General features: G+C 33.5%; 2 protein-coding genes across 4 annotated transcripts; both read right to left on the bottom strand.

Moving 5' to 3' along the window:
* Positions 1-1,121: 1,121 nt before the first annotated feature.
* Positions 1,122-3,749, bottom strand: HOXD10 (homeobox D10). Its single transcript, XM_073645654.1, has 2 exons — positions 2,885-3,749; positions 1,122-1,555 (listed from the first exon to the last, which is right to left on the bottom strand). Exons 1-2 carry the CDS (start codon positions 3,621-3,623, stop codon positions 1,278-1,280), a joined length of 1,017 nt encoding a protein of 338 aa, XP_073501755.1. The 5' UTR covers positions 3,624-3,749; the 3' UTR covers positions 1,122-1,277.
* Positions 3,750-9,876: 6,127 nt separating this feature from the next.
* Positions 9,877-15,163, bottom strand: HOXD11 (homeobox D11). 3 transcript variants are annotated; one of them, XM_073645656.1, is made up of 2 exons: positions 11,342-13,428; positions 9,877-10,569 (listed from the first exon to the last, which is right to left on the bottom strand). In XM_073645656.1, exons 1-2 carry the CDS (start codon positions 11,955-11,957, stop codon positions 10,337-10,339), a joined length of 849 nt encoding a protein of 282 aa, XP_073501757.1. In that variant the 5' UTR covers positions 11,958-13,428; the 3' UTR covers positions 9,877-10,336. The 3 variants fall into 3 exon arrangements, 2 of the variants coding, with proteins under 2 accessions (XP_073501757.1, XP_073501756.1); XM_073645655.1 differs by having other exon boundaries at positions 9,877-10,572; XR_012250548.1 differs by lacking the exon at positions 11,342-13,428 and adding an exon at positions 14,864-15,163 and having other exon boundaries at positions 10,452-10,569.
* Between the last annotated feature and the right edge of the window lie 811 nt (positions 15,164-15,974).

Below are 15,974 nucleotides of genomic sequence, written 5' to 3' on the forward strand. Positions count from 1 at the left end.
TCTATCTATCTATCTATCTATAGATCTCTTATATTTTCTATATCTATCTATCTTCTAGCTATTTATTTATCTATATATATAACTATCTATCTATCTTCTATTATATTTTCTATCTCTATCTATCTATCTATCTATCTATCTATCTAGATAGATAGCTAGATAGATAGCTCATATCTATCTTTCTATCTATGTATCTTACATTATAAATTCTATATCTATCTCATATCTATTTATCTATCTATCACGTATAAACTATTATTATTATTATATTATTATTATATTTATTTATTTATCTATCTATTTATCTATCTATCACATATATCTATCCATATATCTATCTATCTCCTATCTATCTATCTATCTATCTATCTATCTATCTATTTATCTATCTAATATTTGTCCATATTTTTTTCCCAAATTAAAATTAATAAAAATGCTGAGTAGTAAAGTTTAGTCATCACACATCGGATAATATATATTTAATTTTAAGTCACACAGACTTACCTGGAAGTGGTTTATACCACCACTACTTTCTGAATCTAATATCTGAAGAAAAAAAAACACATCAATACGTTTGTCTACAGGGATAACCATTGTGGCTACAATACTCAGCACACGAAAGTTTTTGCCAGCACTGAGTGTCTTTATATACACAGTATTTACAGTAATGATCTATTTTCACGTTATATACAAATAGGCTGAGAACATGAAGCGTTCAGACAGTTTATTGCATAAGACATGCACAGAACATGCACAATATGGACACAGCTGTCTCAATGATATTGCCACATATCACAAGAAAAGTTCTACCAGGAATACGACTCAAATAAACTACACATTGACGAACAGATTTTCAGTTACTTGGAGCAGAGACATTTACAGAAAATGTGCTTTTTTTGTCCCCAAAAGTCAATAAGAATAAACATGAAGATTAAAATGCTGAGGTCCATAAAGTAACACGCAGAAAGACTATCCCTTAGAAAAAATCATGAAAAAAGTCACATTGTTTGGATGTGTTTGACCAGTCCCAATAATTTAATACTAAAATGATAAACTTTCTTTACTTTTTACCCTGCCATACGGTGAAAAATAATAATAATAATAATAATAATGATAATAAATTACATGTGCTAGATCTTTATTATTATTTATATACCCATGAAAATACATAGAGACACTTGCAGCACTATAAAATGAGGAATCACATTCTAGATCACAGGAAATGGATGGGATGTGGGGGGTTCACAGTCTCTCCTGCTGGGGAGCAATAGCTGCATTTAAGAAAAAGTCAGATTGGCGGTCAGTTCGCGGATTCGGTTCTCTCTACTCATCTTCTTAAGCTTCATTCTGCGATTTTGAAACCAGATTTTGACCTGCCTGTCAGTGAGGTTGACGCTCTTACTGATCTCTAGGCGGCGCTCTCGAGTCAGATACATATTAAACAAGAATTCTTTCTCTAACTCCAGTGTCTGGTGTTTAGTATATGGACACCTCTTCTTCCTGCCACTCTTTGCAGTTAACCAATTGCTGGTTGGAGTATCAGACTTGATTTCCTCTATTGTGATAAAAAAAAGGTAAAACAACAAAAAATAAATAAACAAATAAATAAATGTGAAAAATTTCCACCCCAATAATGCCCTCATTCTACAAGGAATAGACTTGACAATGACCCCTCAAACAAAATGCCTATCATATTGTTATTATAACAAAAGCAAAATCCTAATGTTATGCACACAATGCACACAGTGGCAGATAAAGGGAAGGTGCATATATATATGCAAAATAAATCTAAAAATAGAAACATGTGCATATTCTGCTATATATATACATAGATATGTATGTATATATAATTTGATTACATTTATACATTCATATATAAATACATATTTGTGTATGGTTAGAAAACTATATGTATGCAAATATATGTATTTATAAGCACACACCTCCATACACATGGACACAAACATATATATTACCTATCAATCTGTGGAGATTTTTTATATATACATATATATATATATATATATATATACATATATATATATATATATATATATATATATATATATATATATATATACGCAAGGTATGGGCAATGGTAAGCAACTTAGGTGTACACATTTATAAGCGCACCAAGAATATAATATAGAATACATATGACCTCCTTTTAGGCAATACCCATCTATTCTGTGTCCACATTGACAGACCATAATCAGCACATGTTGACTGAAATGTATTATTTTTTTATAAGAAAAGCAAGCAGATATCCTAAACCCCAGATGTCAAATTTACCAGACAAGTCTTAAAAAAGCATCTCATTCACTGTCCATCCGCAGTGTCACTAACTAGCTTTGCTGATCGTCTATAAACCTGAATACAGATTTATCCAATTTATTAACCCTTGAATATTATTGTTACTAATAATATTATTGCTACAATTTTCTATTATTATGATAAATTTTATTGAATGCATCTCTTTGACATGAGCAGAATATGTCTGCCAGCAGAAATTGAATTAAATGATAATGTTCTTTGTACTTTCCTTGGAATTAACCCTTTGAAACAAAAAAAAAAAACAGTGGAGAGAGGTAAAAAAAAAAAAAATCCGTAAAAACTTTTAGTGCACTGATAATGGACATTTAATGCTGCACCTGGGTGAGATGTGTCTGGTTGATGTTCATACATGATCATATATGCTGAATATATTTTATTTTTAAATACCTGAATAAAAAAGGGCAGTTCCTTCTTGACATGTAGTTACCATTAAATGTTATGGGAGGCAATGCTAGTATTTTACACAGTGTTTTATGGTGCTGGCGTGTACAAGCTACTACTACACCATGCAATCAATGCTTTATAAAAACTTCTTTGTAATGATACCGACCTTTACTTTCCTTGTCTTGGACTTCAGGGCTGGACACAGAAACCTCAGCCAGGCAGCTCCTGTCCTCCTTCAAGGCAGCCTTGGACTCTGGACTTTCCACTGAGAGGACTTTGGAGGACTCTTGGCTGCTCGGGTTTTCATTCATTTTCTTATCCATCTGATGAGGTGAAGATAGCTGAGGTTTGGAGCTGCCGCGGGGGTTTAGCTGTAACATTAAGGATGAACTGGTTTCTTGGTTATTATTGTACTCTTGGGGTTTCCCACTGGCGTAGGTCTGGCTCAGCCTAAAATATCCTGGGACAGGAACCTCAGAGTTGTCAACAGAACAGTTGTCAGAGACCAGCCTCTGGTATGGTGGCACCTCTGAAGAAATGACTTTTGATCGCTTATCAGAATACATGCAGCAATTGGTCTCTTCCTTAATATTTGTAGGAAATGAACAAGTGGGGATCTGTTGTGTAACAGGTTGCTCTATTCTGCAAGACCTGTTCGGATCTGTCCAACTGTCTACTTGAGGTATATAGGGATGTACATTCATACCCATGTTTTGGTGATTGACTTCTCTTTTTGCCAGAGATGGTAGCAGTCCACAGGTTTGCATCCCATAAGTCCCAATGTCTGAGTTAGGTGGCATGTACATGCTGGCGTTGTTAGAATAGAAACTGTCACTTCTACAGGCACTGATCAAAGAATCTACTAAAAAAGTATTTGCAGCAGGAGAGCTGTTTGGAAAGGACATTTTGGGGAGGAATTTGAAGAAGAGAGATTGTGTCCTTTGTAGGCTGACATCTCTAGGAAAACATTCCCTGTGTAATTGTGGATGCCTCTGCACAACCACATGACAAGTAAGCCAATGAGAATTGAAAATGGCCTTGAGCTGCTACCTCCCTGCAGGTCACATGGTGCCTGGGCAGCCTGGGCTGCAGCTCAACTGTGGTCAACAGCGACATCTACAAAGCCACGGTGTAAGTGCTGCCCAGCAGCTTTCCTATGGAAGCAGCCCTGGTGCACTGCGCTGATTTAAGGTTATTTTTTTATATATACCTACAAGATTATTCTTTTTTTTTTTGTTGCAATGAAATACTGACAGCTCTGTGCTTTAAATGCATTAGCAACATACTGCAAGATTCCATCCACAGTTTTGATATCATAGTCGCCTAATAAAAAATACAGTAATGCAAATGCAATCACCAGTCCCTTTCTTTAATGCTTTACATTCAAATCAAAGAGTGTGCAGCTGACCTAAAGAACTCCCATTACTCCAAGGCAAGCAGAATTAAAGGCAGTCACTATGGAGAAGCAGAGCCAGAACACAGAGTTCACACACAATGTCCTGTGATACACCTTTAAAGTTTGCACAATGCACTAAGCAATAATATTTCTGCTATTTAATACAGTTACATTAATTATAATTAGTAACAGTAGTAGACGTGCCATTATGATGCACAGAAAATACATCGTTGTTTTATTTATTATTTATGGATTAGGTAAAAGCCTTAATTCTTGACAACGTGGAAGGTGCAAAAGGTTGAGCAATTTATTAAAACATATTAAAAAGAATCAGGGAGATCAATACTGATCTCATCTGCATTCCTTGGATAGTTGCTCCTTTTTTTTTGCCTGTGTTGCTGTTTTTTTTTTTTTTTAAGAGTTATACCCACTGGTACCACACACGAGCATATATTTTATTAAGAAATCAATCGAAACTTAGTAAAGGGAAAGATTAATAGGTAAAATTTAGCATAATGGCATTCTCCATATGAGTTATTGAAAATGATTTCATTGATTCTCATCCTTTGATTGCAAAAAAGGGAAATATTGTTCCTTTCTAATATAAATTGGCAAATAGAGGAAACCAATATATATATATATATATATATATATATATATATATATATATATATATAGTTATTATTTTTGCTTCCTATATATATATATATGTTACATTTGTTACATTTTACATGTAACATACATATGTATAAGCAACATATATTTCATATGTTACATTTCTGACACTTCTCTTGTACTGAATATATGTGTTTCTCCGCACAATGGTATACTGAATGCAGATTGAAAGAAGACAAAGTAATTCTATAGAGTTAGCACATGATATAGTGGTGTGCAAGTGTTGTGTGGTTGTATGTTTTATTGAGTATCTAAAGTTTGTGTATATATATATATATATATATATATATATATATATTTATTAATTTGATAAATAATAGACATAATAGACAAACCACACACTAACCAATATAGTATGTGCATATATATATATATATATATATATATATATATATATATATATACATATATATTTCAATTAATCAATATAACAACCCACATTGATTACTAGAAAAGTAAAGTTTAAATTCAGAGCTTCATTAGAAGTTGTAGAGAATTCCAGAAACAATTGATCTTTTAAGACCCCCTTTTCGCAGGAATTTTATTTCCTATGCAGTTAAAACAATAAAATGTCTGGGTTTGTGGCAATGAGACAGACCTTTGATAAAATGGAAGCCTCTCTCGCAGCTGTTCAAATACAACATCATTGTCAGGTTAAGAGCCACTGCCTTTTACAACTGCAATTGCCATGCCTGTATGCTGTGTAATGGCTTGTATGGAGACAACTAGGCACACATACATATAGACAGACAAACACACACACACATGTATATACACACACAAACGTGTGAATGTGTGTGTATGTATATATACATACATAAATACATACATACATATATAACATGTATATATACATATACATCAACATATACATGTGTATATATACATATATAGCTAAGAAAATACAGCTGCATTTATATTTATTTATATATTCACACATGTTTAGAAATAAATACACACACATGTATCCACCCACGTAGACAGACATCACACATATATATATATACACACACACATATATACACACGCATACATGTATGCATATATATATATATATATATATATATATATATATATATATATATATATACATACACACAATTTCTCAAGCAAGTTATTTTCAACAATAAGGGTGACTGTGGAAATTATAGTTGGGATTTGGTGTGGTCCTACTATAGTGGCTAAAGATATCGCCTTTCTTATAATGTAACGATTATTTCCCTTTGTATAGAAAACAGTATATAGCTACACAGTGATGCTTCAGAGATCATAAACTAAACTTTGATGTCACATGCTCCAACATTTGAAAGTTGAATTTGTTTGTTGCTTGTGTACAGAACCTATACTACCTCACTGATTTACAAGGAGCAATGAGACATGTTGTCAGCCACCAATCACCTAATTATTATATTGTTTTCTCCACAAACCCTGTCCTAAGCTTTCTGCAGTACACAGGGCACAACTTGTGTTTGTTATCTACTGCACTTTTTTTTTTTACTTTGACAACAGACTAAAAACAAAAGTGTGCTCATTACACACACAGGATCCTGGTTCCATCCTGAGCAATTACATTTCAGTAAGACCAAGGCTGTGCCAGTATACCAGAATACTTAAGAACAGTTATCCCATCTGTGCTCAGATGTCAGTTTATACATGGATTCACAAATAAACATATTTCCAATTAATTAAATCTATTTGTGGTGTATGATTTACTTAATATTGCAAAGATAATTAAGATCCTGAATTTATCTATCTATCTATCTATCTATCTATCTATCTATCTATCTATCTATCTCAGATCTATCTATCTATCTACATTACACGCAAAATGTAAACTAGAATTTATCTATCTCTTGTGTACCATCATCGTATATCATTGCATAAGCTAGCACACACATACATATTATTTGATGTTTTTTTATCACATAATCAAATATGCTAACATATATCACACAGTTAGGAATTGATCTCGCAAAAATAATAAAAATGGATTGTATTAAACATCATAATATCGGCCTATACTATTGTCAGGAAATATCATCTACAACCTAATAGCAGGTCAAATTATATTTGTGACTTTTCAGTTTTAAACACAACAGAGCTAATATCTGCCTTAAGCAGATGGACATTGCCCTGCTTTATCAATAATGCAATATTCCACTTCCAAAATATTGTAGCAGGGACAGGAATAATAAAAAATGCTTTCAGATCCATTCATAAAAAGTAGATGTAGAAAACGGAGCAAATGAACGGATTGTGCTCACAGATAGTAACAAATGCTCATAAAGGCACAAATGTCTTTCAGTTCGAAGTCAACAGATCTCCCATAAAGAAATAAAAGAAAAATAACGCATTGTGCTATTTCAATAATGTTTTGCATTGTACATCAGAAAGGTAGTATTTAGAAGGACAGACAGGAAGAAAGTATACAAACTCAGAAATAAAAGCCTACAGACAGAACCAAACACACACATATGTATGTATTAAATTGAAAACATAAGAGTGGGACGGTAGATAGATAGAGATAGATAGATAGACAGACAGACAGACAGATAGATAGATAGATAGATATTAGATAGATGATTGATAAATAGACAGATATTAGATAGTTAGAGAGATATTAGATACATAGATTAATAGATAAGGATAGATAAATAGATATATATGAGATAGATAAATAGATAGATCACAGATATACATTAATGCCAACTAAAATGGCAAAACAATAATTTATAAATTTAAAAACAGGGAGATTGAGACTGAGAGGTGAAACAGAAAAATATTACACCGACTGATATAATGAGACAGAAAGATAATGCTCCTTTCATATTAAATTGTTTAATTAATTAATTTTTATTTTTCTAAAAAATTGAAGTGTCTGTTAAATTTCTCCCTATTTACAAATTACTAATAAAGTGTATATCACATCAGTACTATATATATGTGTATTTCTATCTATCTATCTATCTATCTATCTATGTATATATATATATATATATATATATATATATATATATATATATTGTACTGATATACACTTTACACTATATATGATATTCGCTGTGTGTGTATGCGGCGTGTCTTCTCGCCCGACATATTTCCGCACAATAATACCTACTTTAAATATATTTTTATTTTTTTTAGTGACAGTTATCATTTGCTAAATATTCTCAACAGATAAATCGAAATTATAACAGAAGCAACTGGTGACTTTGGAATTCTGCTGGTATTTCTTCAGAGAAAACATAATAAACAATGTTTGCTGCAGCCTGCGGCATGTATCTGGCCATAAATACCTTAGTAGAAAAGTCTTATCCTCTAGCACATAAATGCTTTTAAGATTGTATAATATTACCCCACTGCAGCCTTTCGTCCCCCCCACCCTTATTCTTAATTACTTTGTATCAGTCATGTCAATTCGATGGATACATTTAAACACAAACGGCAGAGATATTTGATCTATTCATCTGTTCTTATCACAGAATAAGTGGGAATTCAATATTTCCTATGACTATAGGTATATCTGTATGATAGTTTCTCCCTTTCTCTTCTATGGGGGTATTATTTCAAGGTTCACAATGTGATTGTGGAAAACATATCAAAATACTTATTATTTAAAGCATATTTCAACAGAACTGTTGCACTGGAGAAGAATCTAGAATCCTTATGTGACTTGGGTTCTAATTTATGGACAATGCTGCGCTTTTAGCTGCAACAATTTAGCTATTTGCAGTGCAGCAGTCGCCCTCTTGTGGACATTTGAGATTTAGCACACAATGCGGCATATATATTTCTGTGATTATGTTGAGACACTAAATGTATATACTCTTATAAAAAAAAAATCGTTAAATAAAAAAATGCATATATAATCAAGTTTTTCTTAAATTTAACTCTTTGATAAAGATGTTTATGTCATAATCAAGACTGTCATTAAGCATAACGATTTTTCATTAGTCTGCTCTTACTATTGATAAACCTATTAATGACATTTAGTGGATTCATTTGCAAACAACAAATAAATATTTTGTGTGTGTTTATGTTTTGTTTGTTTTTTTGCTTCTTTTATTATTATTATTATTATTATTATTATTTTATTATTTTTTTTTTTTTTGTTATACCATGAATACATGAAATCGTATTCTTTGGTATCTAGAACAATACAGATTTTTGTTTCTAGGATTATATCACAAGTAAATACTTTACAATCAACCAAATATCAATTAATGAAAAGAAATAGAGAACAAGAAAGAAAGAAAGAAAGAAAGAAAGAAAGAAAGAAAGAAAATAAAGGAAATGTTGGAAGAATGGGAAGGAAGGCAGAATGTTGTTTAAGTAATTTACTTCTTCAATAAAATATCTAGATATTTCAATGCACACTACTGGGTGGCAGCTAGGAAAAATAATAAGAGAGCTTTAGGGTATTTAATTATTTGGCAAGGTGAAAGGTGATGACCTTGACATTTTGGAAGTTCAAAGGCAACTACTTTTTTCTCTAAATGGAAGGAATTTTTTTTAACAATATATTTTTCTCTGTGTCTTTGTTCTCAGTCCTTTTTTTCTTGTGGGTCTGTTCCTCAGTCCTTGTCTGCCTGAGCTCTATGCCAGGAGAATAACGCCCACTAAGTGCCATTGAAGAAAACAGCCCCCTTTCTCACTTCTTCCTTTATTGCACTTTGCGGAAATCGCTTTTAGCCCACCAGAAGGTGTCTAATATAAGCCAATTATGGTGCTTGGATCCCCTACTTTTATTGTGTTGTCTAGACAGTTCAAGGTTTTGTAAACAGCCCAGTGGGTCACGCCATATAAACTGTAAAGGAATAAGCCCCAACCAAATTCCTTAGATTTCAAAATAAACAAGTGTCCAGATCCCTGACTTTTGATTCTAAAAACACCAAATGTCACCATTCTGACTCAACTTGGCATAAAATAAGCAGAATCACTGTAGAAACTGACAAAAATGCATTTCCGTGGACAAAATAAAATTAAAAGTCATAGAAAACGTATTCAGTTTGGTTAAAAAATAACATTGAAAATTTAATAAATATGTACAGATGAGGTTATATATAATGCATTAAATGACTGACATATATATTTAAAGACCTTTGAGACATTGGAACTCATGCAACGTGTCCAAGGTAACACCGATTTTACCATAAAACAATTTTCACAAGAGAACATCATTGTCGTGCACATGTATCCATACATATATATGTAAATATATATATGTATGTGTCATAAAGCTGCATTCGTTTAAGTAAGTGTGTACTGTAGTCATTGTAGTCACTGGGGGCTCAGAGCCACCCTAGTTGTTAGCAGTCAGTTCTAAATACTGTATAATCAGTGTTAATAGATTCAGGGAAGGGGAGAAAAGAAAAAAACAAAAACACCATTGGCTGCATTGTGAAAGTGACGTTTTTGTAGACCCTTTCCTTACCAAGAAGGCATCCTCCAGAGGTTTGGAAATCCTCTCAAGATATCATGGTCCAAGTACAATGATATTAAGTTTCCCCAAGTATCTTGTCTTAATAAAAATTGTGCAGTCTCCTCTCAAAAAAGTGGGTTCCCAGTGAAATATTGCAGTCGATCCCTATTGAGTTTCTTTTCTTTCATTCTTCGGTTCTGGAACCAGATTTTGACTTGGCGATCAGTGAGGTTCAGCATCCTGGACAGTTGTAACCTCTTCTCCTTGTTGATGTAGACATTGAAGAAAAATTCCCGCTCCAGCTCCCGGATCTGGTACTTGCTATAGGGGCATCTCTTTTTCCTAAGTCTCTGGGAGGCTGCTGAACAGAATTTTAAAAAATATAACTATCATATTAAACATATATATATAACATTTAAAATTGTACATTTATATGTAGATGAATGTGTGTGTATATGTACGTGTGTATGTGTATGCATATATATGTATGTATGTGTATATATATATGTGTGTTGGTGTAAAGATATATATGTGTCCATATATATATATATATATATATATATATATATATATATGTGTGTGTGTAAATATATATGTATGTATTTTTATGTATGTGTGTGTGTATATATATATATATATATATATATGTGTATATATATATATGCATATGTGAATGTTTACACATATGTATGTGTATATATATATGTATGTGAGCATATATGTATGTGTGTATATATATGTATGAATATGTGTGTGCATATGTATATATATATATATATATATATATATGTAGACAAATAAACATATAGGCTATATATATCTATATAGATCAATATATATATATATATATTTGTGCTATTGAACACTACACTCCATAGTAATGTATTTTATGACACTCGACAAATAATAGTGTTGGGAGGGTGATCAACAAAACATGATAACATAATAGAAAATGCTCAACAATAGACCATCCTCATCTTAAATTAGTTCCCTGTCGTAAACACACTCTTTACAGCGGTAAAGGGAACCTTATAGGATATATAAAACCCTTGAATGCTTATAAAATAGCACATAAAAAGGGAGGCTGACAAAGTGCTGGCCTTGTACTCTTGCCCCCAGTTGATGCCTACCTGAAGTGTTGCTCTTGTCTGCTGCAGCCTCCCCCCCAGGAGAAGGGGAATCGGGGCTATTTTGGCTTGACACTTTCTTGTCCTGTGCAGAGGTCACTTTGCTATTTGGGTTGGTGGAGCTTTTCAGCTCAGACTTTGCAGGCTGCTCCTCCATGTCCATCTGGTAGGAAGAGCTTTGGCTGGCATCATAGAACTGGTCAAAACCCTGTGGTAGGATGCCATTCCTCCCAACTGTGCCGTAAAAGTTGGATGTGGCACTGGAGGGTCCATGGTGGTTGCACACCGAGTCCGATTTGAATAACATATCCGATCTCCTGTTCGCAGGCTGGATGAGGTCCCTGTGCATGACATCCTCACTGGGGTAATAGGAAGGGTAGCTGCCCCTGTATTGCCACTTGCTTCCATACTCCCTGAATGCCACTTCCCTCACAGGTTGCACATGATGAGTTAAATTGGAGGAATAGGAGAAAGTCATAGGGCAAGAAGAAGACTGGGACAGGAACGAAGACTTGCTGGAGAAATCCGATGGAGAGACATAGTAAGCAGCAGCAGCAGCACAGCCAGGCAGATACATGTTGGGTGTTGCACTGTTGTTGCAATTCTCAAACTCAGTCATCTCTTCTCCCCTTTTGCGATGGAAAGCAACAAGGAGATTTCACTGCATTGAACAAGATCCATGTATTGCTCAAGAGGGGCTTGGACAGCATCAACTAAAGAAAAAAGCCTGAACGTGCTGCTGACGTGCAATTCATCTTGATTGATTCTAGTGGTAATTGCGTCACGTGATCCCCCATGTACAATGTCCTGATATCTATAAGAAGCCTGCAGAATGCAACATCCCTCCACACTACACAAAGGTGCAACACTCGGATCCTGCACCGTCTGTGCTCTGACACACAATTATACATCTATTTATTTATTTATTTTACACCAGTCTTTCCCACAGCCTTTTACAGGGAGCAGATTGTGTCCAAAGACCATTTAAAAGAATCTATTGTGGTAAAGTCACTCCTATTTTGCAAAAAAAAAGAAAAGTATCATATCTATATAAGACTAGATACATCCTACTTCATACACTCATATACTAAAACATATCATATCTCAAGGACAGTATTATATTTATATATTTACAAAGTACAAATATGATAAGACACCAAAATAAACAGCAAAAGGACATTTTTGGAAACCAGATACATGTTCTTACATTTCACAAACGCTTTAAGCCTCAAATAATAGAAGAAATAAGACATAGCTTGTGAAAGAAACCCATTGCGCCCTTTCAGTGTATAAGACACGTATGAAGTTTGTGTGTGTACGTGTACATGCCTGTATGCACACATTTATGTACATGTGTGAGTGCAGTTTTATTCTGTCACAATGGATTAAATACAAATATTACACCGACTGTAAAGCTCTCTACTGAACAAATATTCTACAATATCTTAGATTTGTTTATGCTTTATTTTCTATATAAAAAATTCACAATATACTGGTACATTTGTTTGGTGTAGGACACATGTAGATATATGTTTAACTACACAGATCCCTGAGGTTAGAGACTGCACAATGCAGTAGATACAAATCTGATACAATCATAAAAATAAAGACAGATCAGCAGCAAACATGGGCAGATTATCATAGATACAACCATTAAAATGCAGGTGCAGTCTGTTATACATGCAATGGACATATACGTTCTCTATTATAAAACGAGGGTAAAAATCCGCCAGTGGAATTAATATCAAACACATTTTCTATTCGTCAGTAAAATATACTAACTAGTACATACACGCACATAATACGTATATAAATGTAACTATATATATATATATATATACATATATATATATGTATATATATATATATATACACACACTTGTACCTTTACTGCCGAATAGTAACTATGCATAGAAACAAGCGGAAAACAAACAAACAAAAAAAAAAAAAAAACAGGTATCAAAGAGATGGTACAATAAACAAGTCGTCTAACAAAAAAAAAGTTTCCTAAATAATCTACAATGATATTGGTCGTACATATGCCAAGTTTGGCCCTAACAGAAAGAAACACCTCTGCAGACTACATGTGTATGGGGAATACTACCACTCTGACACAAAACACAGATATTCTATACCCGCTGCCATTTTTAAGCATTTCACTACCATAAAACCTACGGATTAAATGCATCAGTGTACAATTAAAAAATACAAAAAAAATAAATACAACAACTTGTGCTACTGAGTATCATCAACATACTAGATAAGAATGTAAATCAAGTTTATCAAGTTTAGCTATAAAAACATAGACATGTTAGTATGAAAGAAAGAAAGAAAGAAAGAAAGAAAGAAAGAAAGAAAGAAAGAAAGAAAGAAAGAAGAAAGAAAGCAAGAAATATATACAGGATTGATAGACCAAAACAGAAAATGCGTATACAAAAAAATAAACGTAAACGTATACATCGTATTCATATCTTCGACATCGATAGGTAGACAGACAGATAGATAGATAGGTACTTCTAACACACATACACAAATTGATATTCATAAAATACAGTAATATATCGATATTGCATAGTTATTGCTTAGGTATTAACATATATACACAGCTATTGTACATATCGATCGATGTATAGATGTGCGCATTGGTTAGGTTGGTTGGATGAATGGATAGACAGGCAGACAGACGTAAAGATAATAGACAGACATACAGGCAAAACGACGGATAGATAGATAGATAGATAGATAGATAGATAGATAGATAGATAGATAGATAGATAGATAGATAGATAGATAGATAGGTAGATAGATAGATAGATAGATAGATAGGTAGATAGATAGATAGACAGATATGAGACAGATAGATATGAGACAGATAGACAAATTAATGTTTTTAAACTATTGGCTATATCACTTTCTGCGTGTTGAGAGTTGTGTCTCTGAGTTTGCGCTTTACGATTGTATTTAATAACGAGATACAAACACAACATAAAATCACACATCCACATTCACACGTTTGTACAGTCCATGCTGGCTGAACAGGTCAGACACACACATAAAAGTACAAAAATTCTAAAAGTCTACATATTTGAAAACAAATTCGAATCGTATTCAATACAGTTCGACTCTAATAAACACACACACACACACACACACACACACACACACACACACACACACACACACACACACACACACACACACACATACATTCAAGCTACATTCTGCATGAAATGAACCATACACAACCTGTAGACTGAATAATCTGGTCTCTATTTACACACTCTATAATTTACACTCATGATTATCACAATGTTCCTCATACAGCAGTGAATCTCTGTGTGCCTATAGATTCTTCTGGAGCCCCTGTGTACACATGATGAGTATTTTCCATTATTGCTGTGCATTTACAAAGAAAGCAGCACCACACAACACGGATGCACACAACTTCATAACCATATATGATAGATTCTTGTGCCACACATAGAACATACATATAAGATATAAGCACAGGAGTAAGCACATTACCTTTAGATGTCTCGGTGCAACATCTGTAACCATTCTCTCACTGAGCAGGTATGTAGCTATCAGTGACATTTCCCTGGGTTCTAGTGATGCATCAATATTATTACTAGTACTGGCAGACAACAATCTAGGTATGTATGTATGTATGTATGTAAGTGTATATATGTGTATAGGGGTAGAGGAGATAGGGAGCTTTTAGTTTGTGCCACCCAAGATAAGACACTAACTTGACCTTAACTTTGTTATGGCGCCCCCAGTATCTGCAGAACGTGAACAGACGCTGTCTGGCTGCTCTCGTAAAAACTGACTGGAGAAGAGATTGTGAGTCATTTCATTTATTGCACCACAGTTCTGCAAGAAAAGCTTCCCCCCTTCCTGTTCACAATATAGGACTTCTGCTTGTTTAGCTGCCACTGCCACCATCATGCCTTCTACCACTTAAACATATGTGAGTCCAGCAGCTGTGCTCTACATCCAACCTACACCATTTGCCAGGCTGCCCCAATGTGCAGGAAGTCTAGACTGGCTCTGCCTGACTTCTCACTGCTCCTGGCTGCAGAGTCTAATCTATCAATGTATCAGTCATCATCAATGTGGTATTATACTAATCGAGTCACACAACAACTTTTTAATTAGTTAAAGTGCAACAACACAATCTATCTATCTATCTATCTATCTATCTATCTATCTATCTATCTATCTATCTATAATCTATCCATCCACTATCTATCTATCTATCTATCTATCTATCTATCTATCTATCTATCTATCTATCTATCTATCTATCATCTATCCATCATCTATCTATCTATCTATCTATCTATCTATCTATCTATCTATCTATCTATCTATCTATCTATCTATCTATCTATAATCTATCCATCCACTATCTATCTATCTATCTATCTATCTATCTATTCATCCACTATCTATCTATCTATCTATCTATCTATCTATCTATCTATCTATCTATCTATCTATCTATCTATCTATAATCTATCCATCCACTATCTATCTATCTGTCTATCTATCTATCAACCTATCTATCCATTATCTATCTATCTATCTATCTATCTATCTAATATCTATTTATCTAATATCTATCTATCTAATA

This window comes from Phyllobates terribilis, unplaced genomic scaffold, assembly GCF_046119375.1.
Source record: "Phyllobates terribilis strain yellow unplaced genomic scaffold, ASM4611937v1 Scaffold_9__5_contigs__length_417890890, whole genome shotgun sequence".
NCBI classification, from domain to species: Eukaryota; Metazoa; Chordata; class Amphibia; order Anura; family Dendrobatidae; genus Phyllobates; species Phyllobates terribilis.